This window comes from Pelophylax lessonae (assembly GCF_965119305.1).
Source record: "Pelophylax lessonae genome assembly, chromosome: 2".
Classification (NCBI taxonomy): Eukaryota; Metazoa; Chordata; class Amphibia; order Anura; family Ranidae; genus Pelophylax; species Pelophylax lessonae.
In genome coordinates, this window is record NC_138769.1 from 731194478 (window position 1) to 731217781 (window position 23304).

The 23304-nt window shown below is 45.5% G+C and overlaps 1 protein-coding gene across 3 annotated transcripts in view; it reads right to left on the minus strand.

Moving 5' to 3' along the window:
• ARFIP2 (ARF interacting protein 2) overlaps window positions 1-23304 on the minus strand; it is a 142597-nt gene that overhangs the window by 72343 nt on the left and 46950 nt on the right. For all 3 annotated transcript variants that reach the window (XM_082244271.1, XM_082244273.1, XM_082244272.1), the window contains exons 2-3: window positions 9608-9713; window positions 117-225 (exon numbers count right to left, since the gene is read on the minus strand). In XM_082244271.1, coding sequence (XP_082100397.1) covers window positions 117-225; window positions 9608-9706 — 208 coding nt within the window. In that variant the 5' untranslated portion in view covers window positions 9707-9713. The remainder of the gene's footprint in view (window positions 1-116; window positions 226-9607; window positions 9714-23304) is intronic.

The following is a 23304-nucleotide window of genomic DNA, read 5'->3' on the forward strand; positions in this document are numbered from 1 at the left end:
TGTCCATACGGCTGCTCAAGGTAAAGGGAGAGACGTGCAGCAATCTTAGAACACAGAAAATATCCCCCTGAAGCACACAGATATACACAGGAATGATAGGTGGTCACTTGTCTTACCCTTTAGGCTGCCGGTGGGAATGATCCCCTCTGTGCTTCCACCGTATCCACCGGACACAATGCTTGTCTCGTTCAGATTTGGACCAGAAACCATAACTTGTTGCAGATCCTGACACATGAAAACACAATTTATATATAACAGCAGAACAAACACAATGCAGACCAGTTCTACACAAAGAAGATATAAGATAGACATCAGGTCACTGAATCACTCAGGACAGGAGGAGCCGCAGCCCAAAGGGAAACTGAAGATCAAAGTAGAAGTGAACATAAAAGAGAAGATTTATTATTGTTAAAAAAAAAAGAAAGAGTAGCCTGAAAACATGAACTTTTGTCTTTAAAGTGGTTGGAAACCCCTACATACTTACGCACTTAAGTGACTGCCCTCAGGTGATTCACAGAGATGAAACTAATTCCTACATAAGCTATATCTGTTTATCTGCAGCAATCTCTTCTCTCCAGCCTTCTAAAAACACACAGATCAAAGGCTATTTCTCAGCTCCAGAAAGCAGGGGACGGGGGATCTGACATCACACACTGCATAGCAAAGAGCTGAGTGTAATCTGAGACCTGAGTGAAGGGATTGGACCCAGTTTACACAGTCTTATAGAGAAACATGCACAGCTGAGGCTGTCAATCAACTTGCGTGTGCAAGTAGAGATCGACCGATTATCGCAAAGGCCGATATGCACTTTCCCCGATATATCGGTATCCGCCCCGGAGGTTACCGATATTGCCGATATTGTGAAATATTATGCTTTCTGCACTATATTATTATTCTACTTAACTGGGAGTATTGAAAGTGTAGTAGTAGTATAGTACTAGTGTCCACTCCACTCCAATCCATTCCACGGCCTAGCTTTTGTCTAGCTTTTTTTCTAGCAGTTTTGCACTAACTGTGCTGCGCTGCAGTCAGTGCAAAACTGCTAGACAAACAGCTAGACAGTGGATTGGATTCAGTGGACTACTGCTGCAGTAGTGCGCCACTCACTGCTGCAATAATTTTAAATCACTACTGCAGTGCAGTCACTGCAGTAGTGATTTAGAATCATTGCAGTGAGTGCACTACTGTAGCGGTAGTCCCCTGACTCCTCCAATCCACTGTCTAGCTTTTTTTCTAGCAGTTTTGCACTGACTGCACTGCAGTAGGGATTTAAAATGATTGCAGTGAGTGATTGCACTACTGCAGCAGTTTATGCATCATTCACATTTAGATGATGTGAAACTGATGTCCCTGCAAGTGCGGTTTTCCTATCAGTTTTCATGCAGTTAAAGCGGAGTTCCGGGCTCAAAAAAAACTTTGGCCCATTCACTTGCTGTAAATGCCCTGAAAAACAAATGGATGCTCCCGATATTTTTTCCCTTTACTTACCTTGTTTTTTAAGAAAACATACTCACCTTCCTTCTACTTCCTCCCTCTGCGGCCGCGGCCCGCACCGTCTCTTCCTGTTTGCAATGACTCCTGGGAGCTGAACGTCATCGCTCCCAGGAGTCAATGCGCCGGCACCGGCCCCGCTCGTCAGTTCCGGTGCAGGCGTGTCATTCCCTGCTAAACAGCTTCTGGGCCAGAAGCTGTGCAGGGATGACGCGCCTGCCCCGGAACTGACGAGCGGGGCCGGTGCAAGGCATTCTGGGAGAAGAGGACACAGAAGAAGCCGCAGAAGAGGACGCACTGGCTTCAGCTGCCCACATCCGAGATGGCAGTCCTGGAGAAGAAATTTTCAAGGTAAGTGCGACCTGGGACAGTTCAGAGGCTATCCATTATGGAATGTACTAGCCCTGACTGTCCCGGGGGTATTTTTAACTAAATTTCACCCCCGAGGCCGGAACTCCACTTTAACCACTTGCCAACCACCGCACGACTATTTACTGCGGCAGTCTGGCTCTCCTGGGCAAACCGACGTAGGGCTACGTCGCTCGCCCAGGAGCCTCTAGGGGGCGAGCGCGCGCTGCCGGAGGCGCGTTTCCGCCCCCGCTCGTTCCCTGACATCCCCGCGCGAGTGACCGGCGGCTCCGATGTCCGCCGGTCACTCATGATCTCCCGCTGGAGAGGGAGAAAGGCAGACGGCTGATGTAAACACAGCCGCCTGTCATTCTCCCTGATGTAACTGCAGAGACTATATGGTCCTGCTATGTAGGATCGTATGTCTCTGTGGTTACATCACAAGCCACGCCCCCCCACAGATAGAATCACGTCCCTAGGGATACATTTAACCCACTGATCAATAATAAATAACCCCTTCCCTGCCAGTGTCATTTTTACAGTAACAGTGCATATTTATAGCACTGATTACTGTAGTAATGTCACTGGTACTCCCAAAAGTGTCAAAAATGTCAGTCAGGGGTCCGATCTGTCCGCCGCAATGTCGCAGTCCTGGAAAAAAAAAAAAAAAAAAAAAAAAAAAATCGCAGATCGCCGCCATTACTAGTAATAAAACAAAAAAAACAATTAAAATGACATAAATCATTCCCGTAATTAGTAAACGCAATAACTTTTGCGCAAACCAATCAAAATGCGCTTATTGCAATTTTGTTTACCAAAAATATGTAGTAGAAAACAAATTGGCCTAAAATGTTAAAAAATCTTGATCTTTACATTTTTTTTTTGAGAATTTCATATAAAAGAATGTGAAAAATATAATTTTTTCCAAATTGTCGCTCTTTTTTTGTTTATAGCGCAAAAAAAAAAAAAAAAAAAAAAAAAAAAAAAAAAAATCACACAGGTGGTCAAATAGCTCTATTTGTGGGAAAAAAAGGACGTAAATTTTATTTGGGTACAGCGTCGCACGACCGCGCAGTTGTCCGTTAAAATCACGCAGTGCCGAATAGCAAAATAGGGCCTGGTCATTGAGCAGCCAAATCCTCCGGTCATAAAGTGGTTAAAATCATTTGGGGGGGGGGGGGGGGGGAGAGTCCTTTTCGGTTTTGGTTTTTGGCCAAGAGCATCCTGAATTTTGGGTTTCTGTTTCGGCCCAGAATTTTCATTTCGGTGCATCCCTACATGGGTGTGAACACCAATGCGATGAATTCTGGCAAGCATTGTCTGGCAAGCAATGCATTGTGGGAAAGTGGGGATTACTAAAATAGCAGAGGAGGTGATTTTTAGCTAAAAACGGCAAAAAACGATAAAACGCCAAAAACGTAAAAAAAAAAACGCCAATGCAAAAAAGCTGAAAAACTCAATACAAAGCTACTGGTGTTTTTATAATGTGCATGAGGCCTTAAAGCGGAGTTCCGGCCACAAAATCGACGTAATCGATTTTGTGGCCATCCGCTTGCTTTTCGTCACCTGAAAAGGAAATGGATAGTTAGGATTTTTATTTTTTTTTTACTTACCTTGTTATTGTAGAAAAATATACTCACCTTTCTTCCACTTCCTCCCTCGGCGGGCGCGGCCCGCGCCGTCACTTCCGGTGTGCAATGATTCCTGGGAGCTGAACGTCATCGCTCCCAGGAATCAATGCGACGGCACCGGCCCCGCTCATCACTTCCGGGGGGGCGCCGCATTCCCTGCTAAACAGCTTCTGGGCATGCCCAGAAGCTGTGGAGGAATGCGGCGCCGCACCGGAAGTGACGAGAGGGGCCGGTGCCATCGCATTCTGGGAGAAGAAGACACGGAAGAGGACGCAGAAGAGGACGCGCTGGCTTCAGCTGCCACAACAGAGATGGCAACGCTGGAGAAGAAATTTTAAAAGCGAGTATTTCTTCTTGCAGGTAAGTGCGAACCGGGACAGATCAGAGGCTATCCATTATGGAATGTACTAGCTGACTGTCCCGGGGGAATTTTCATTGAAATTTTTTTTTTGTGGCCGGAACTCCGCTTTAATAAATGAACGAAAAGCCATTCATTGTCAGGACATCTGGACAAGGACCCAGCAAAAAATTTCTATAATGCAGATTTGTAACATTACAGCCAGCCATATGAAGCATGTTCATCTGTTCCCAGGGACTAAATTATCCACATCTTTATCAGAATTGGCCAGCACTGGATTGCACATAGAATTCCAAGACAAGCATGCATCGATAGGACCATGTGTGGATCAAGAACATAAATCACAATAAAGTATCAAGACTTTGCCCCAACGGTTGTCTGTTGTCTGATTCTTCATTGTTAGGATATAGATAACGAGAGAAAATGGAAACCACAACACGAACTCTGAGAAGACATTGGGGCTCAGGCAGCATAAGAGAAAGAAACTCATCACACAATCTAACACACATAATTGTAAAGCAGACATTGTGTACTAGGATGAGAAAGGAGAAGGAAGGTCACTGGACAATAAAACAACAGAAGGGAATATTTTAAAGTGTTACTAAACCCACAACAGTAATCAGTCTGTATATGCAGTAAAGCCTGCTGCTTATACTCACTGTGGAACTTAAGGGGTTAATCCTCTACATTGTGTAAAAACGCTGTTTGATCCCGTCTTCTCTGACCCCCCCCATTCTTCCACAATTCCCAAACCATCTCCTGATAGAACAGAGCCTTGGAAGCACTCTGCACATGCTCAGTTTGGTGCATATTGCTAGAGAGTTTTTTTTTTCTTGGAAGAGTGCATGTGATCAGCACAGGGCCAATCAGCACTGTCCAGACAGAGGGTCAGGGGTTCTGCAGCCTCATAGGACAATCAGGGGAGAATTAAAACTCCTCCTACAAGCTTTACCCAGTCACCAAATCAGTGTAATAAATCAAAGATTCCTACACCAAGTTGCGCATTAAATTAAAACGAATACAGTGTCTTGCTAAAGTATTCGGCCCCCTTGAACTTTTTGACCTTTTGCCACATTTCAGGCTTCAAACATAAAGATATAAAACTGTAATATTTTGTAAAGAATCAACAACAAGTGGGACACAATCATGAAGTGGAATGAAATTTATTGGATATTTCAAACTTTTTTAACAAATAAAAAACTGAAAAATTGGGCGTGTAAAAATATTCAGCCCCCTTAAGTTAATACTTTGTAGCGCCACCTTTTGCTGTGATTACAGCTGTAAGTCGCTTGGGGTATGTCTCGTATCAGTTTTGCACATTGAGAGACTGAAATTTTTGCCCATTCTTCCGTGCAAAACAGCTCGAGCTCAGTGAGGTTGGATGGAGAGCGTTTGTGAACAGCAGTTTTCAGTTCTTTCCACAGAGTCTCGATTGGATTCAGGTCTGGACTTTGACTTGGCCATTCTAACACCTGGATATGTTTATTTGTGAACCATTCCATTGTAGATTTTGCTTTATGTTTTGGATCATTGTCTTGTTGGAAGACAAATCTCCGTCCCAGTCTCAGGTCTTTTGCAGACTCTATCAGGTTTTCTTCCAGAATGGTCCTGTATTTGGCTCCATCCATCTTCCCATCAATTTTAATTTTTTCTATTTATCATCATTAGTCATTTAGGTCAACATTGGATCATTCAGAGATCCTCACTGAACTTCTGGAGAGAGTTTGCTGCACTGAAAGTAAAGGGGCTGAATAAATTTGCACGCCCAATTTTTCAGTTTTTTTATTTGTTAACAAAGTTTGAAATATCCAATAAATTTCGTTCCACTTCATGATTGTGTCCCACTTGTTGTTGATTCTTCACAAAAAATTACAGTTTTATATCTTTATGTTTGAAGCCTGAAATGTAGCAAAAGGTCGCAAAGTTCAAGGGGGCCGAATACTTTCGCAAGGCACTGTACATGTGTATAAGAGCCGGTTCACACTACTCCGACTTGTCAGACGACTTAGTCGCCTGACAAGTAGCGCTCCATGCTGTGCAATGGAACCGTTCTAATCAGAGCGACTCAAGTCGCTCCGACTTTGAAAAAGGTTCCTGCTCTACTTTTGGGCGAAGTCGGAGCGACTTGCATTGACTTCCATTATGAGAAGTCATTTGCAAGCCACGATGAAGTCGTGCTGCATGGGCGACTTCAAAGTCGCCCAAAGTCGGGGCGACTGAGTCGTGGTAGTGTGAACCGGCTCTAACAAAATCGGATACCGATATATCAGTGATGGCGAACCTTGGCACCCCAGATGTTTTGGAACTACATTTCCCATGATGTTCATGCACTCTGCAGTGTTGTTGAGCATCATGGTAAATGTGGTTCCAAAACATCTGGGGTGCCAAGGTTCGCCATCACTGCGATATATCATAAACAAGCAAATATAAATTTGCATGTAAGCAAAATCAAAATAGTGAAAAGATAAAAATAAAAACACACTGTGACCAAATAAATAAAGTCCCATAATGTGCTCAGAGCGATCTCACTGCCTAGCAATGAGCAGAGAATCGCTATAAAAGTGTTCTCCGAATCCCACAATGTATTCCAAGTGCTCCTGCTAATAGCATGTAATCCTGGACGTGATCCTTGCAATCATTAAAATCCCATATAGATTCTCCAGGTGTGGTTCCCCTGAACCTTGTTAAACCCCCACCAACGTGCACAACAACTCCCATTAGATGGTTCCATGCCAGAAATAGTGGCCCCCCCCACTCACATGGTGTAGGCAAAAGTGTTTTGGGATAGTCGTATCAGTAATCATCTCAGGGTTTAAATGCACTCAGAGGGTCCTCTTTATGCCGTATATAACCATGCCTTGATTGGTCACCTAGCTCTCCCATAGAAATGACCCATTGATTGATTTATTACACCGATTTGGTGATTGTATTTTATTCTTACAGTTGCAGCAGTTCTTTATGAATTATCACTAATTGTCACAAACTAGCACTTCAATATTATGAATTATACTAGTGCAAGAGATTAACACTTATTAAGCTTTACCCAGTGCTATGCTGGACACTGATAGAAGTCACAAGACTGCTATATACTGCTGATGAGAAAAGGTATTTAGCAGTTTATAATTTACTAATACAATTGCATTTCCATGTTCTGTGTACTCTGGGAGACCAGATATAATAAATGCAGGGTCCTGGGTTTAGCAGCACTTTATTGTAAAGACCAGGAGGAACAGGAAACTAGAAAGAAGGACTTTGGTGGTAATGACCGCAGAAGATAGGGAACATACTTTACATCTATACATGGACACATCGGAGATCAGGCGGAACTGGAGATGAGAAGAAAGAACACTAACTGGTAATGACATTAGAAGGCATGAAGCATACTGTACATAACTTGACATGGACACAATGAAGATTAGAAGGGATGAGAGAGAAGGAAATACACCATTGAAAATAACAGTAGAAGATTGGGAACATGAATAACCTGAGATGGACACATGGGAGATCAGGAAGACCGGGAGAAGAGAATACACGGAGGGAAATAAAAGTAGAAGACAGAGGAACATGCATGTCCTGATATGGACACATCAGAGGTCAGGAGAGATGGGAGAGGGGAAGGAAGGATGATGGTGAAAATAAATGTAGAAGGTAGATGAACATAATGTACAGTGCCTTGCGAAAGTATTCGGCCCCCTTGAACTTTGCGACCTTTTTCCACATTTCAGGCTTCAAAACATAAAGATATAAAACTGTAATTTTTTGTGAAGAATAAACAACAAGTGGGACACAATCATGAAGTGGAACGAAATTTATTGGATATTTCAAACTTTTTTAACAAATAAAAACTGAAAAATTGGGCATGCAAAATTATTCAGCCCCCTTAAGTTAATACTTTGTAGCGCCACCTTTTGCTGCGATTACAGCGTTTGTGAACAGCAGTTTTCAGTTCTTTCAACAGATTCTCGATTGGATTCAGGTCTGGACTTTGACTTGGCCATTCTAACATCCGGATATGTTTATTTGTGAACCATTCCATTGTAGATTTTGCTTTATGTTTTGGATCATTGTCTTGTTGGAAGACAAATCTCCGTCCCAGTCTCAGGTCTTTTGCAGACTCCATCAGGTTTTCTTCCAGAATGGTCCTGTATTTGGCTCCATCCATCTTCCCATCATTTTTAACCATCTTCCCTGTCCCTGCTGAAGAAAAGCAGACCCAAACCATGATGCTGCCACCACCATGTTTGACAGTGGGGATGGTGTGTTCAGGGTGATGAGCTGTGTTGCTTTTACGCCAAACATAACGTTTTGCATTGTTGCCAAAAAGTTCGATTTTGGTTTCATCTGACCAGAGCACCTTCTTCCACATGTTTGGTGTCTCCCAGGTGGCTTGTGGCAAACTTTAAACGACACTTTTCATGGATATCTTTAAGAAATGGCTTTCTTCTTGCCACTCTTCCATAAAGGCCAGATTTGTGCAGTATACGACTGATTGTTGTCCTATGGACAGAGTCTCCCACCTCAGCTGTAGATCTCTGCAGTTCATCCAGAGTGATCATGGGCCTCTTGGCTGCATCTCTGATCAGTCTTCTCCTTGTATGAGCTGAAAGTTTAGAGGGACGGCCAGGTCTTCGTAGATTTGCAGTGGTCTGATACTCCTTCCATTTCAATATCATCGCTTGCACAGTGCTCCTTGGGATGTTTAAAGCTTGGGAAATCTTTTTGTATCCAAATCCGGCTTTAAATTTCTCCACAACAGTATCTCGGACCTGCCTGGTGTGTTCCTTGTTCTTCATGATGCTCTCTGGGCTTTAAACAGACCTCTGAGACTATCACAGTGCAGGTGCATTTATATGGAGACTTGATTACACACAGGTGGATTCTATTTATAATCATTAGTCATTTAGGTCAACATTGGACCATTCAGAGATCCTCACTGAACTTCTGGAGAGAGTTTGCTGCACTGAAAGTAAAGGGGCTGAATAATTTTGCATGCCCAATTTTTCAGTTTTTTATTTGTTAACAAAGTTTGAAATATCCAATAAATTTCGTTCCACTTCATGATTGTGTCCCACTTGTTGATTCTTCACAAAAAACTACAGTTTTATATCTTTATGTTTAAAGCCTGAAATGTGACAAAAGGTTGCAAAGTTCAAGGGGGCCGAATACTTTCGCAAGGCACTGTACATAACCTGAGATGGACACATTGGAGGGATTGGAGAGGAGAAGGTAGGACACTGGTGGAAACAACGATAGAAGGCAAGGGCACATACATGTCCTGAGATGGACACATCAGAGGTCAGGAGAGATGGGAGAAGAGAAGGAAGGATAATGGTGGAAATAAATGTAGAAGACAGATGAATATACTGTACATAACCTGAGATGGACACATTGGAGGGATGGGAGATGAGAAGGTAGGACACTGGTGGAAATAACAATAAAAGGCAGAGGAACATACATGTCATGCAAGATGGACACATTAGAGGTTAGGAGGGATGGGAGAGGAGAAGGACACTTGTGGTAATGGTATTAAAAGACAAGGGTGCAATGATAACCTGACATGGTCACAATAGGGTTCAGGAGAGATAAGAGAGGAGAAAGAAGGTGAATGGTTGTAATAACAATAGTAGACAGGAGGACAAAAATAACCTGACAAACACATTAATGACCAGGAGAACAGGAGCAGAGAAGAAACAACATATAGCAGTACAAAGAACAAAACAGGATCTATGGACAATTTTGTGACTCTGAATGAAGAAATATTAATAGGGACCGATGTTACCTGCTCCAAACTCTCATCTTCATTGAGGGTCCCGGAGACGCCATTGCTGCTGATGGGGATCTCCATGGTGGCAGCTTTACTCATAATTCCTTCAGACATGGTGACCCTGCAGAACATGATGGGAGACGATCACACAGATGGCACATACATTCCACAATCATATGTTTTATTGGGTCTTTTGGACTCATATCCAATATATACTGGTATTTGTTGTTTCTGATTACCCCTCTCAGCTTCCTTCTGCTATGTATAGTACATTCGTGGCTGGAGGAAGAAATGATATCTCAGTAACTGGGGGGGTGCAATTTCAGGTATGACCCATGAATGGATTCTTAAAAGGCAATGGTTTTTCAAATTCCTAAAAACATATTTGTGTAATGAGATCAATTCTAGTTTTCTGGGGAAGGAATTGAGCGTTAAAGCAGGCCTAAACAAACTTAGGTCCACCACCTTCCCTTGCTGTTCTAATACAAGATCTCTGTAAGGCTCCTTTCACATGGGCCAGATCCAGTTTTGCTCAGCAGGGGATCTATCCGCTGATCCTCTGCTGAGCTGAGAGGAGCTGGCAACTGACCGGTATGAGCGGACACGGCCACAGCCCGCTCTGCTCTATGGGCAGTCAGATGTAAGTAAACCGACTGTCCATTTACACAAAACTGGCCCCCGACCTGATCCAGCCAGACAGAGGGGAACGGATCCCCCCTCTGTTTGTTTTTGCATGATTGGAAGTAACCGGGTGTTAACCACTTCAGCTCCGGAAGGTTTTACCCCCTTAATGACCAGGCACTTTTTTGTGATACGGCACCGCGTGGCTTTAACTGACAATTGTGCGGTCGTGCGACATTGTACCCCAAAAAAATTAATGTCCATCAGGGGATGGACTGACTGCAGGAAGAAAGATCTGTGTTCCTGATTAGTAGGAACACAAGATCACTCTCTTCCTGTCTGACAGAATGGCGGTCTGCTTTGTTTACATAAGCAGACCACCTTTCTGTCATTCTCCTGAACGATTGCGGCAGCTGGATCCGCCGATTGGTTCCCTCTGTGTCCAATCACAGCGGGAACACGGCTCAGGCGCGTGCCCCCTAGAGCCTTTCTAAAAAATGACGTACAGGTAAGCGATTTTGCGCTCAAGGGCTGCCCTGCCGCAGTAAATGTACGTGGGGCGGTCCTTAAGTGGTTAATGGACACAAGCCCATTTACATCTGACTGCCTATAGAGGGTCCATCAGAAAAAATGGACAGGCGGACCCAATCAGACGGCCTGTGTAAAAGGAGTCTAAGACCACTGAAATGCCACCTAGCTGGGGCCTCCAACCAGCTCGTTGCTTCCCTGATACTTTCAGATTTTGTTTGCAGGCAAGTCCTGTGTGAGGGTTACAGACAGTTTTATACTTTTACCCCCACTTCCTTATAACTGCAGTTGTGCAGGGAGTCTACATATGACAGTGCAGTTCAATAGGCACCAAAGGTAGACACAGTGAACCTGGTCAGACATGCATCCTCCCCTTCCCTGCAGTACAAGTCTTTGTAATGACTTGTGCTGAGGGGTGTGGCTGTTACACAGCTCTGCCAACACAGGGCACTGCAGTGTGAGGGCAGGAAGCTGCATTTTCACTAAGAGAAAAGGGCATTTTAGAGCATTTCCTAGCAAATTAATTTGCAATTCATAAAATGTTGTGGTAGAGAACTATAAATAGTTAAAAAGGCATGGGACTTCAATAGGTAGTTAACATCGCAGAGTTTTAGTGCATTTATGGATTGGTAGATGCGTCACTGGTATTCTTATTGAGGTACCTATATTTGGTATGCTTACTAACAGACTAGTGATCAGCAGTAGGATAGACACAAAGCTGCCAACTGCCCAAATTTGGAGAGACTGTCCTTTCAGATACCAATATTTCTGCCCCTTCCATTGTTCTTGGACCTACATGATGCCATCACTCCTGATGGCTCTGCGCTCGGGAAACACACCTGTGCAGGCTACAACTGACCAGGTCCAGAGAAGCACTAATTTGCAGAATTACCGGCAAGCATTTGTGCAGGGGAAAATTTGCTAAGAAACTTGGACTCCCGGATCACTGGGAACTTCTCAGAAAGTGCAGTACACCTAAGAAATTTAACTTTTGTGGTCACTAGGAATCCCTTGGAAAGTCACAGGCATTAGGAAACTTATGAAAACACTGGGGAGCCTGAAGCTAGGGACACTAGCTGTTGCTCAGGCAAAGCCTTCGGAAATGAGACCAGCTTAATTAGAGAATGAGGTGGACTAGCTTTGCTGGGACTGAGTGCATACGGTAGCTAACTGAATCAACAACAGTCAATAACCTTAAAAGTCTTGAATAAAAGTCTTGTAGGATCACTGCTATCAGCAGAACCTTGAAGAATAAAGCTTTGGAACAACATGTACAAACATGACTGCTGGTCTGTTAGAATACAACTGACAGCAAAGCTGCTGATCTGTGACACCTCTCTAGTTGTCCCTCTTATTTTGCTGTACACCTTTATAAAAATAAAAAAAGTACAATCTAAAGCGGTTGTAAACCCCGCTTTGTTATTTTTATTATTTATTTTGTAAACCTGCTTTGTTTATTATTCAAATTAATATCTCCTAAGGCCCCGTTCACACTGGGGCGACCCTACTTGCCGGGGCGACCTCATAGGTCGCAGCGCGCTGCTCGCACCGCGACCTCGGAGCGGCCGGCACGGACTTCATAACATTGAAGTCTATGCAGGTCGCTCCGGGTCGCCCCAAGGAAGCTCCGGAACCCTTTTTCTAAGTCTTGTGTCGCTCCTATTAGAACGGGTCCGCAGCTTCTCTATGGAAGGCGACCTACGGCGACCTGTCAGGCGACCAGGTCGCCTGACAGGTCGCCCCAGTGTGAACGGGGACTTAGGCTACGTTCACATGTGGGCATAGCGGATCACGGGCAGAATCACCGCGATTCTGCCTGCGATCCAGAATCATTGCAAATCGCGGGACGCCTGTGCGATGCCCGTGATTTGCAATGGCACCCCAAACGCTGTGCGATGTTGCAGCGATTTCCGCCTGCCGAATCGCGGTAACATCGAGCAAACAGAATCGCGGGACGCATGATGCCCAAAAACGGTACAAGAGCTTCTTTTGGGCGTCATGCGCCCCGCAATTCTGTTTGCGCGATGTTAACGCGATTCGGCAGGCAGAAATCGGCTCAACATCGCACAGCGTTTGGGGTGCCATTGCAAATCACGGGCATCGCACAGGTGTTCTGTGATTTGCAATGATTCCGGATCGCGGGCAGAATTGCAGTGATTCTGCCCGTGATCCGCTACGCCCACATGTGAACGTAGCCTAAACGTGCACCTTTTAGGAGCAATTCCCCCTACATGTAGCCGCTGACGTCAGCGGCGCATGTGCCCTGAAGGTCAAGCATACCGTACTGGACCGTCAGAGCTTCTTGCCGGAACAAAGGGCTCCCGCACACATGCACATGAGTGACGTCATCTCGGCTTCGGCCACTTCTAGCGCCGGAGCCTTCGATAACAGTAGAAAGGACGGGAGAAGAGGTTAGCCCTCTCAGTGGTAAATGGGCGCCGCTGGATGGGCTTCATTGTAAGGTGAGTATTTCATAATGTGCTAGTATGCGATGCATACTTGCACATTATGCCATTGTCTTGCAGGGTTTTTTGTTTTTTTTTCTGAGCAGTTTACTACCGCTTTAACTAACAAAAGTGTTTTACTGCACTAAAGCTTTCATCCAATCTTTAAATATTGCATTTCTTATCTCGTAAAACCACTATAAATGAAAAGTAGTAATGAAAAAATCTCGTAAAAACCAATATAAATGAAAAGTAGTAATGAAAAAAATTGGATTTTTGACTTACAGCAAAATCCATTTCACTGATCTTCAATGACGGACACAGCTTCTGATCTCCTTAACCATTGGGTTATACTGCTCCCTACAGGAGTAGGACACTTGCATAACTACATAGTTAGTGAGGCTGAAAAAAAGACACAAGTCCATCCAGTTACAAACACTAGGCAGAAAAAAAGTCTGGCTATGTCTATGGCCAGTCCCAGGAGGTATACTCCCTCTCTCTGCTATAGCCACTCAGTTTTGTTTCAAGCAGTGTCAGAAGAATTACAACTCCACAGAGGTATGGGTGCTGTGTCTGTCAATGAACATCAGAGAAATGGATTTTACATTAAGTCAAAAATCCCATTTTCTCTTCCGTTCATTGATGGACACAGCTCCTGATCTTCTTAACCATTGGGACGTCCCAAAGCAGTGTTAAACATGAGGGGTGGGAACAGCGAAAAAAACAAAAAAAATTCCCTAAGGCTAAACTACAGCCAACCAGGTAAACAGGAGCTCAACCAAAACAACTGGAGCCCACCTGAAAAAACAAATACACCCTCAAAGAGGACCAGGTCCTCTAAACAGCAGCCTGCAAAACCTTGCAGTAAAAGAAGCATCGGCAGATGCCAACACATCCACTTTATAGAGCTTTGTGAAAGTGTGCACCCGTGACCAGGTTGCCGCCTTGCAAACCTGCATCACTGAGTAGAGTGCACCTTGACAGGGAAAGGAGGAACCTGACCCTTGATGGAATAGGCGTGAATAACCGTCTGTCTGATCAATCTGGAAATGGTAGCAGAGGATTCAGACAACCCTTTCCGAGGCCTATTCCACAAGCACAAATAGTAAGTCTGACTTCCTAAAAGACTCTGTAGCTGCCAGGTACACCCTAATTACCCGGACCACATTCAAGGCATGCAAAGCAATTTCCTTTGTAAGTTTTGCCCTGGGGCCCAGGGAAGGCAACACAATGTCTTCATTCAAATGAAAATCATAGACAACCTTTGGAAGGAACTACGGACAGGGGCAAAGGACCACCTTATCTCTGTGAACCACCAAGTAAGGTGAACGACAGGATAACGCCGCCAATTCCGATACTCTGCGCACAGAGGTGATAGCCAAAAAAGCCACCTTCTGAGACAGTGTAAGCAGGAGAATCTCCTGAAGATTCCCAAAAGCAGGCTTCTTGAGGACTGAGAGCACCAAATTGAAGTCCCAAGGCGACAACAGAGACTGCACTAGAGGAGCCAAGTGCCGAACTGCCTGAAGAAAAGTACGCACCAGGGAGTGTGTGGCCAAGGACCGCTGAAAGAAGACCGCCAAGGCTGACATCTGGCCCTTGATAGTACTCAAGGCCAGTTTCTGCTCAACCCCCCGTTGAAGAAAGGTCAAGATCCGAGCCACTGATAAAGAGCGAGGATGAACTCCAAGAGACTCACATGACACGATGTACGTCTTCCACACACGATAGTAGATCTTCCTAGAAGTAGATTTCCTAGCTTTTAACAGCGTTGGAATCACCGACTCAGACAAACCTCTATCCTTCAGCACCTGACGTTCAACAGCCAAGCCGTCAAAGCCAATGACTGTAAAGTAGGATGGAAGATTGGCCCTTGGGACAGCAGATCCCTCCAGAGAGGAAGCTTCCAAGGAACGTCGGCGACCAGCAGCACCAAATCAGCGTACCAAGCCCGGCGAGACCAGTCCGGAGCCACCAGAATGACCAGAATCCCTTCTGCCTCGACCCTAGGTAGAAGTCTTGGCTGGAAGAAGTCTTGGCAGAAGCTTGAGAGGAGGGAAAGCATAAATCGGACGATACTGACCCCACAGGGCCACCAGCACGTCTATGGCATCAGCCAGAGGATCCCGTGACCGTACCACAAACTTCTGCACCTTTCTGTTAAGCTGTGATGCCAACAGATCCACCTTGGAGATGTTCCACTGGAGACACAACTGATGAAACACCTCCGGATGAAGGGACCACTCCCCTTCGTCCAACGCCTGCTGACTGAGGTAATCCCCCTGCCAGTTTTCCACCCCCCGAATGTGTACGGCGGAGATGATTGGAATGAAACGTTCTTCCCACCTTAGAATGCCACTTACCTCCAGAGCCACCAGGACCCTTGCCCTCCTGGTGATTGACATAGGCGATGATTGTGGCGTTGTCCGACTGAATGGGCACTGGACATCCTGAAAACGATCCATCCAATGTTCCGGGCACAGTCTGATTGCTCAGAGTTCCAGGACATTGATCAGTAGTTTGGACTTTTCCAGTGTCCAGATCCCCTGAGCAGAATTTCTCCTTAGGACACCTCCCCACCCAGACAGGATGGCATCGTGGTGACCACTGTCCAGCACAAGAGGAGGAAAGATTTGCCCAGCCAAAGCACCAGAGAACAAAGCCACCATATCAGGGACCCTTTTGTTCCCCGGCTCAGCCAGATCTGATTGTCCAGAGACTGCAGATTCTTGTCCCATTTTCCCAGAATCTCACTTTGCAGGGACCTCGTATGTAACTGTGCAAACGGAACCGTCTCAAAGGTAGACACCATCAGGCCCAGCATCCGCATGCAAGTCCAGAGGGATGACCATCTGCTGGACAGCAGAAGACGAATTGCAGCCTGCAGTTTCTGGAGTTTGTACAGAGAAAGGAGCACTCTGGCTAAGGCCGAGTCCAGAGTCAGACCCAGATAGCCCAGCTTTGTGGACGGAACCAGAGCAGACTTCTGAAAATTCAGAATCCAGACAAACTCCCTCAGAGTTCATATGGTGATCTCCAGGTTTTCCACCAGAGCAGAAGGAGGTAATTCAAGTAGCCCAGTACTGCGATCCCCCACTGACCTAAAAATGCTTACACCAGGGCCAAAACTTTTGTGAAGACCCGAGGAGTGGAGGCGATACCAAAGGGTAACGCCACAAACTGATAATGCTCCTCTCCCACGGCAAAGCAGAGGAAGCGCTGGTAAGCGGCACATATTGGAATGTGAAAGTAAGCGTCCTTGATGTCGATAGAGGCAAGAAAATCCCACTGATGCAGGGATGTCACCACCATGCAAATGGACTCCATTCTGAACTTCTGCACCCGCACAAAGCAGTTCAGCACCTTGAGGTACAAAATTGCTTTCCTTCCTGGAAACTCTAAACGGATTTGAGTAAAACCACTGAAAACGTTCCGATGTCGGAACTAGGGATGCACCGATCCGATATTCAGATCGGATATCGGCCCCGATACGGGCAAAATAGCTGGATCGGGGGATCGGTAAAATTAACAGATCCACGGGCCGATCCGGTTTTGCTCTTTATAGCTTGTGAGGGAGCAGAGAACAGCTGTCAAAGAAAAGAAAAAAAGGAGCCTCCTGAAATGCCTTTCAACTCTGCCAGTTAAGTAAACACAATGATTACAATGTATCTTTTCCTTCAGTCTGCCGGAGGAGGGAAGTTTAACCTCTTAAAGACTAAACCCATGACATTTTAGATTTTGAATGCACAATGTTATAAGGTATCTGCCGATACCGATCCGAAAGTATTATTTTGTTATAAGCTCACAAAACAGTACTTCCGGATCGGACTCGGGATCGGCGATTTCACAAAGCAAAAGATTGGGATCGGGACCAAAAAAGTCGGATCGGTGCATCCCTAGTCGGAACCCGCGACAATCACCCCTTGAAGTAACAGGTCATGCACCGTCCCAAAAAGACCATGTAAGCGGTCCTGGGACAGGCGCAAGTTGGAAGCAAAGAATGAAACTCGTTCTTGTAGCCGGCCTATATGACTTAGTGGGCTCACTTGTCTTGCATTAGGGAAGTCCATGGGTCCGGAAACCAGCGAAGACGTCCCCCACCACAGATACGAGTTAGGGCGCACCTTCATGCTGAAAAAGCCTTGCCCGTGGGTCTGGAGAAGCCCGCTCTCGACTTGCCAGACCAAGTTGGCTTAGATCCACCATAGGAGGCCCTGAAAGGCTTCGATCCCTTGTCAGTCGCCCCTGAGGGAGGAAGAAACTTCTTATGAGCCAAGAAGGATAGCCCACATCTACAAAGAGGGTCCTTGCCCTCACTAGCCTGTGGAAGAAAGGTACTCTTCCCCCTTGTGAGACCCTTAATGATGTCATCCAGGGTAGCTCCAAACAGGCGATCTCCTTGAGAAGAAAGATCAGTCAAGACCTTTTTAGAAGTCTGATCCGCAGAACAGCATTTGAGCCATAAATACGCCGAAGAACAACTGCCGAAACAGAGAGCCTAGCAACTGGGGAGCCTCCTCCAAAGAGACATCACAGATAAACTGCAGCCCCTGGACCAACTGGTCGGCCAGCTCAGCAAAGGCAGGGGGGAGCTGCTCCCCCTCCAGGTCAGGATGTAAAAGCTTAGCCCACTCGGTCAGAGTTTGGGACACCAGGGCAATAGTGAATACCAGCCTCAGTGCCGAACCAGCCACAGTCTGCATAATGCGGGCCACAGGCTCCATCTTCCTGTCAGCCAGGTCTTTAAAGGCTGGAGACTCTTTAACCGGAATCATGGTTGCCTTGTTCAATCTGGAAACCGGAGGGTCCACCACCAGTGTAACAGTCCACTTTTTAAGTAGGGACTCCTCACAGGGGTACCGCATAGCAAATCGCTTAGGGACCACAAGGGGACGTTTTGGTCGTTCCCGTTCTTTAGCGACAATTCTGTCAAAAAAGGAGGGGAAAGGAAACAACTTTTCCGCTATGGGTGGCTTGTGAGTGCCAAAGGGAACCGACCCCTCCGTTGCAGCTTTAGCTGCGTCCTCCAGCTTTAAAGGTCTCACACACAGATACAATCCGTGCGTCCACAGGAGTGGAGTAATCATCCTCACTATCTGAGAACTTAGGGCGCATGGTCGCAGACCCAGCAGAGTGACCCGTGTCTGCGGCGGCCAAATCAGATTCAGGATCTGAGGATACAGATGAGGTAGGGGAAGGCGGGCGCTTTTTGCTAGCCCTTCGACCAAAAACCATCTCCACCCTTGACACAAAAGGACTCCAGGACCGCCGTCAGTGCAGCAATGAATGGTTGGGACCCGGAGGACCCCGCAGCCTCAGAGGGGATCAGGTGGGGAAATGTGCTCCAAAGACTCCATGAGTAAATAGGAGAACCCCACAAAAAAAAGGTTAAGCTAAGGGACACCCCTACCGCTCCGGCAGCATCACCTGGCCGCTAGTAACAAAACCAAAAAAAAAAATCGATCTAAAAAAAAAAAATTGCCAGGACCAGAGATCCCAGCAATGAACTAGGTCCTAACTCCTAACTAGGCAGGAAAAAAAAAAAGGAGTACCTATAGCAGATAGAGAGAGTATAGCCCCTGGGATTACCCATAGGTTTAACCAGACTTTTCTTCTGCCTCGTGTCCTACTCCTCTAGGGGGCAGTATAACCAAATGGTTAAGATGATCAGGAGCTGTGTCCCTTACACAGAGAAAAAGCAATGGTTGGTTTATTCAATTATTTTTTGACATATTAGGGTCCTATCACTCAGGCATGCTTCAGCAGGCGATCCATAAATACGTACCGGTACGTACGTACGTACCGGTACGTCACTTTGCCTGGGAGGGGCTGACCGCAGCCGTATATAGTCGGGCGGCGGTTGGCAAGTGGTTAACAAAAAAATAATAAATTAACATTTTTTTCAGGTAAAATAAAAAAACATGCTTATTGTTTCTGGAGCCTCTAAAGCAACCTTTCTCAACCTTTTCAACACAGAGGAACCCTTGAAATAAATTTCTGGTCTCGGGGAACCCCTGCTAAAAATTTAAAATCTACAACTCATGACACATTAGTGTGACAGTCAGTGGGAAGAATGTTCCTTACTCTTGTCATCATTGGGAAGAATTACCCCCCTTACAGATAACTAAAAGGAACAATGGAGTCATTGGGAACTTATCTGAGAGGCAGAAATTGCCCATTGCTCAAGGAACCCCTAGAAACCTCAGGAGGAACCCTGGGCTTCCAAGGAACCCTGATTGAGAAACCTCTCTCTAAAGCATTGCACCAGCGATCAGATCAGGGGCCGGTCTGTTTATAACATGTGACATCCTGAATATGGGTGTAACATGTAACATATTACGAAAGGTGAACTTATCCTTTAACCACTTTAGGACCGGAGGATTTTTCTGCTGTACGTCCAGGCCACTTTTTGCGATTAGGCACTGTGCGTCTTTAACTGACAATTGCGCGGTCATGCAACGCCGTACCCAAACGAAATTTACGTCCTTTTTTTCCCACAAACAGAGCTTTCTTTTGCTGGTATTTGGTCACCTGTGCGATTTTCATTTTTTGCGATAATAAAAAAAGAAGAGCGAAAATTTTGAAAAAAAATAACAATATTTTTCTACTTTGACAGTTAAAAAATATCCAATATATTCAATTTTTATCATATATTTAGGCCAAAATGTATTTAGCTACATGTCTTTGACAACAAAAATTCTCAACGAGCGTATCTTTAACCGTTTTAAGACCGGAAGATTTTACCCCCTTCCTGACCACTCCAGGCCATATTTTGGGATTCGGCACTGCGTTACTTTAACGGACAATTGCGCGGCCGTGCGACGCTGTACCCAAAAAATGTATGTCCTTTTTTTCCCCACAAACAGAGCTTTCTTTTGGTGGTATTTGATCACCTGTGCGATTTTTTTACTTTTTGCGCTATAAACAAAAAAAGAGCGACAATTTTGAAAAAATAACAATATTTTTCACATTTTTTTAATATGAAATCCCCCCCCCCCCCCCCAAAAAAAATGTAAAAATCTAAATTTTTTAACATTTTAGGCCAATTTGTTTTCTGCTACATATGTTTGGTAAAAAAAACATTGCAATAAGCGTATTTTGATTGGTTTTCGCAAAAGGGAAATTTATGTCATTTTTATTGTTTTTTTTTTTTACTAGTAATGGCAGCGATCTGCGATTTTTTTTGCGGGACTACGACATTGCGGCAGACAGATCGGACCCGTGACGGACATTTTTTACGCTTTTGGGGGACCAGTGACATTACTACAGTAATCAGTGCAAAAAATATGCTCTGTTACTGTAATAATGACACTGGCAGGGAAGGGGTTAAAAGTATAGGTGATCAAAGGGTTAAATGTGACCCTAGGGGAGTGATTCTAACTGTGGGGGGTGTGGCTTCTGAGATGACCACAGAGACCTGTGATCCTATATAGAAGGATCACAGGAGCTCTGTGATCATATCAGGGAGAAGGACGATCGGCTGTGTTTACAATAGCCGACCGCCGTCCTCTCTCAGCGGGGAGCGATCGTGGGTTTCAGGCGGCAATCGGAGCCACCTGCCACCCTTATCGGCTTCCCCGCTGACAATCGGGGGCGGGAGCGTGCCGTCGGCGGTGCGCGCTCGCCCCCTAGTTCCTCCCAGGCGAGCGGCGTAGATCTACATCGCTTTGCCTGTACGAGCCAGCCTGCCGCAATAAATATACAGCAGGCGGTCTGCAACTGCATTCATTGTATTAAAGGCAAAAAGATTTTTAGGTAGCAGTATGCCCCCCCCCCTTATACTTACCTGAGCTTTCACTCAATCCAGGCCCATGCCCATCTGTAGCAGCTCTTTTCCTTCACCCCGCTGTCATATGCTTGGCTGAGGCAGCACGTGCCATTGGCTCCCTCTGCTGTCAGTCAAATCCTGTGACAAGGGAACATGGGGCAGGGCCGAGCCACACTTTCTGTGTCTATGGACACAGACAGCACAGCTTGGGATCGAGCCCACAGCAGCTTTCTATAATTGCACCCCAAGAATAGGAGGAGCCAGGAGCACTGGCGGGGGGACCCTAGAACAGGAGGGTCAGGGCAGCTCTGTGCAACTCCATTGCACAGAGCAGGTAACTATAAACCAGTTTATTTAAAAAAAAAAAATAGCATTTACAATCACTTTAAGGTGGAACTGATAAGAGGCAGTAACGGCAACTAAGGAGTTGTCATTTCCAGGGCAGGGCAAACCAGAATTTAAGGGATTATAAAGGATTTTTTTTTTTTTTTTAAATAACAAACATCTCTATACATACATGATCTGTGCAATGGAATTGTCAAAAAAACTGCCAAAAACAAAATGCCAAAAGCGATGCCTAAACATGTTTTACCTTAGTGCAAGGAATGCATTAAGAGAAGAAAACGTTTAGGCTTTATAACCACTTTAAAACGGCAAATAATGCATACTCTGCACATTATAGCAAAAGCTGCCACACTTCTCCATGCTAATGATCATCTTAAGAGCCGGTTCACACTAATCCGACTTGTCAGGCGACCAGCTTGTGCAATGGAACCGTTCTAATCAGAGCGACTTAGAAAAAGGTTCCTGCACAATTTTTTGGCAAAGTCAGAGCGACCTGCATTGACTTCCATTATGAGAAGTCGTTGCAAGCTGCGCTGAAGTTGCGCTGCGCGGGCGACTTCATTGGTTGCCCGAAGTCGGGGCGACTTTGAGTCGGATTAGTGTGAACCGACTCTTAAAGCGATGTTGAATCTGCTTATATTTTGCCTTCCCTTGTTCCTTCATCTCATCCCCATCAACATTTCAATTACATTTTAAAATAAAACTTCTCTATTTTCATTACAGTCCCTATTTTATACCCAGTGATGTCATTGTGGGGCCTCTGTGCTGCTCTATGTAAAGATCATTGATGATGGGAGGGGACCGCAAAACATCACAGCACCCTGCATCAGTACTCCTCCCCCAAGAGCCAAGAGTCCTGATACAAGCAGTGGTTTGGTTTTTATGAGGAGTTATAAAGAAAAAGGGATGCACTACCAGATGGCGGTCCTCTGAGTGCATATTATATATATATATACACACATACATACATACATACACACTGTATTTTCTGGCGTATAAGACTACTTTCGAACCTCAAAAAAATCCCCCAAAAATGGGAGGTCGTCTTATATGCCGACTATAATATCTCCAAGGTAACCTAAGTATAAGTATTACTGGTAGATCATGTAGTAGGGGGGTCGTCTTATACGCCCAGTCGTCTTATACGCTGGAAAATACGGTATATACAAAAAAAGTGCCAAATCCTAACATAAGGCTGAGAAAATTATTCGGAACACATGGACTTTATCGGCACAGAGGTATAAAAAATAAACATATATTATTGTAAAATGTAAAAAAAACAGAGACTAAGAGTCGGTTAAAACTGAGACGACACGACTTCGGGGGCGACTTGTGCATTACCATGCACCACGACTTCACATAATGGAAGTCTATGCAAGTCGCTCCCAGGTCGCCCCGAAGTCGTACAGGACCCTTTTTCTAAGTCGGAGCGACTTGTGTCGCTCCTAATACAACGGGTCCTGTAGCGTTCAATGGACCACGAGGGAGCGCGACTTGTCAGGCTGACAAGTCGCCTGACAAGTCGCGGCAGTGTGAACCGGCTCCTATGCCTCGTTTCCACTGGTCGGTACGGTTCGATACAGTTCAGTACGGTTCGGAACTTAGGGTACCATTGTGTCGCTCCTAATACAACGGGTCCTGTAGCGTTCAATGGACCGCGAGGGAGCGCGACTTGTCAGGCTGACAAGTCGCCTGACAAGTCGCGGCAGTGTGAACCGGCTCCTATGCCTCGTTTCCACTGGTCGGTACGGTTCGATACAGTTCAGTACGGTTCGGAACGGTACACCTTGATCAGGCTTGCGTTTCCACCGCCAGCAGTACCTCAACAGTGTAGCTCCACCCTGTTGGTACGGTACTAATGTGCTTGTTACCCCAACGAAAGGGTCCCAAAAAAGTGGTACGGTACGGTTCGGAATTAGGGTACCATTCACAACTTTTGACAATGGAAACGGCAAAAATTGCGTACCGTACCGAACCGTACCACTCAGTGAAAACGAGGCAAAAGC